This window comes from Empidonax traillii, unplaced genomic scaffold (genome assembly GCF_003031625.1).
Source record: "Empidonax traillii isolate 1590-97213 ecotype Southwest subspecies unplaced genomic scaffold, ASM303162v1 scaffold48:size2401408, whole genome shotgun sequence".
In the NCBI taxonomy this organism is placed as follows: domain Eukaryota; kingdom Metazoa; phylum Chordata; class Aves; order Passeriformes; family Tyrannidae; genus Empidonax; species Empidonax traillii.
In genome coordinates, this window is record NW_020955241.1 from 868,252 (window position 1) to 868,787 (window position 536).

At 55.4% G+C, this 536-nt stretch overlaps 1 protein-coding gene across 1 annotated transcript in view; it reads left to right on the forward strand.

Annotated features, from left to right (window-relative positions):
• The window catches only part of LOC114055158 (myosin-7-like), a 32,260-nt gene that overhangs the window by 13,352 nt on the left and 18,372 nt on the right, over window positions 1-536 (forward strand). The window contains exons 32-33 of the mRNA XM_027878992.1: window positions 56-190; window positions 278-508. Of these exons, the coding sequence (XP_027734793.1) occupies window positions 56-190; window positions 278-508 (366 nt within the window). The remainder of the gene's footprint in view (window positions 1-55; window positions 191-277; window positions 509-536) is intronic.

Below are 536 nucleotides of genomic sequence, written 5' to 3' on the forward strand. Positions count from 1 at the left end.
TACTGAAGAAGGACGGATTAGCAGTTCCACAGACACCTCATGAGACCCTCTTCTCCATCTCCAGAACACCAGTCTCATCAACCAGAAGAAGAAGATGGAGGCTGACATCTCCCAGCTGCAGACGGAGGTGGAAGAGGCCATCCAGGAATGCAGGAATGCTGAGGAGAAGGCCAAGAAGGCTATCACTGATGTGAGTGTCTTGGCGGGAACAACAGCAAGGATATCTTCCAGTAGAGGTAATGAACCTCCTTTTCTGCTTGCTTCTCTCCTCGGGCAGGCGGCCATGATGGCAGAGGAGCTGAAAAAGGAGCAAGATACCAGCGCCCACCTGGAGCGGATGAAGAAGAACATGGAGCAGACCATCAAGGACCTGCAGATGAGGCTGGATGAGGCCGAGCAGTTGGCCCTCAAGGGGGGCAAGAAGCAGTTGCAGAAGCTGGAGGCCCGTGTGAGGGAGTTGGAGAACGAGCTGGAGGCTGAGCAGAAGCGCCATGCTGAGAGTGTCAAGGACCTGCGCAAGTCCGAGCGTCGCGTCA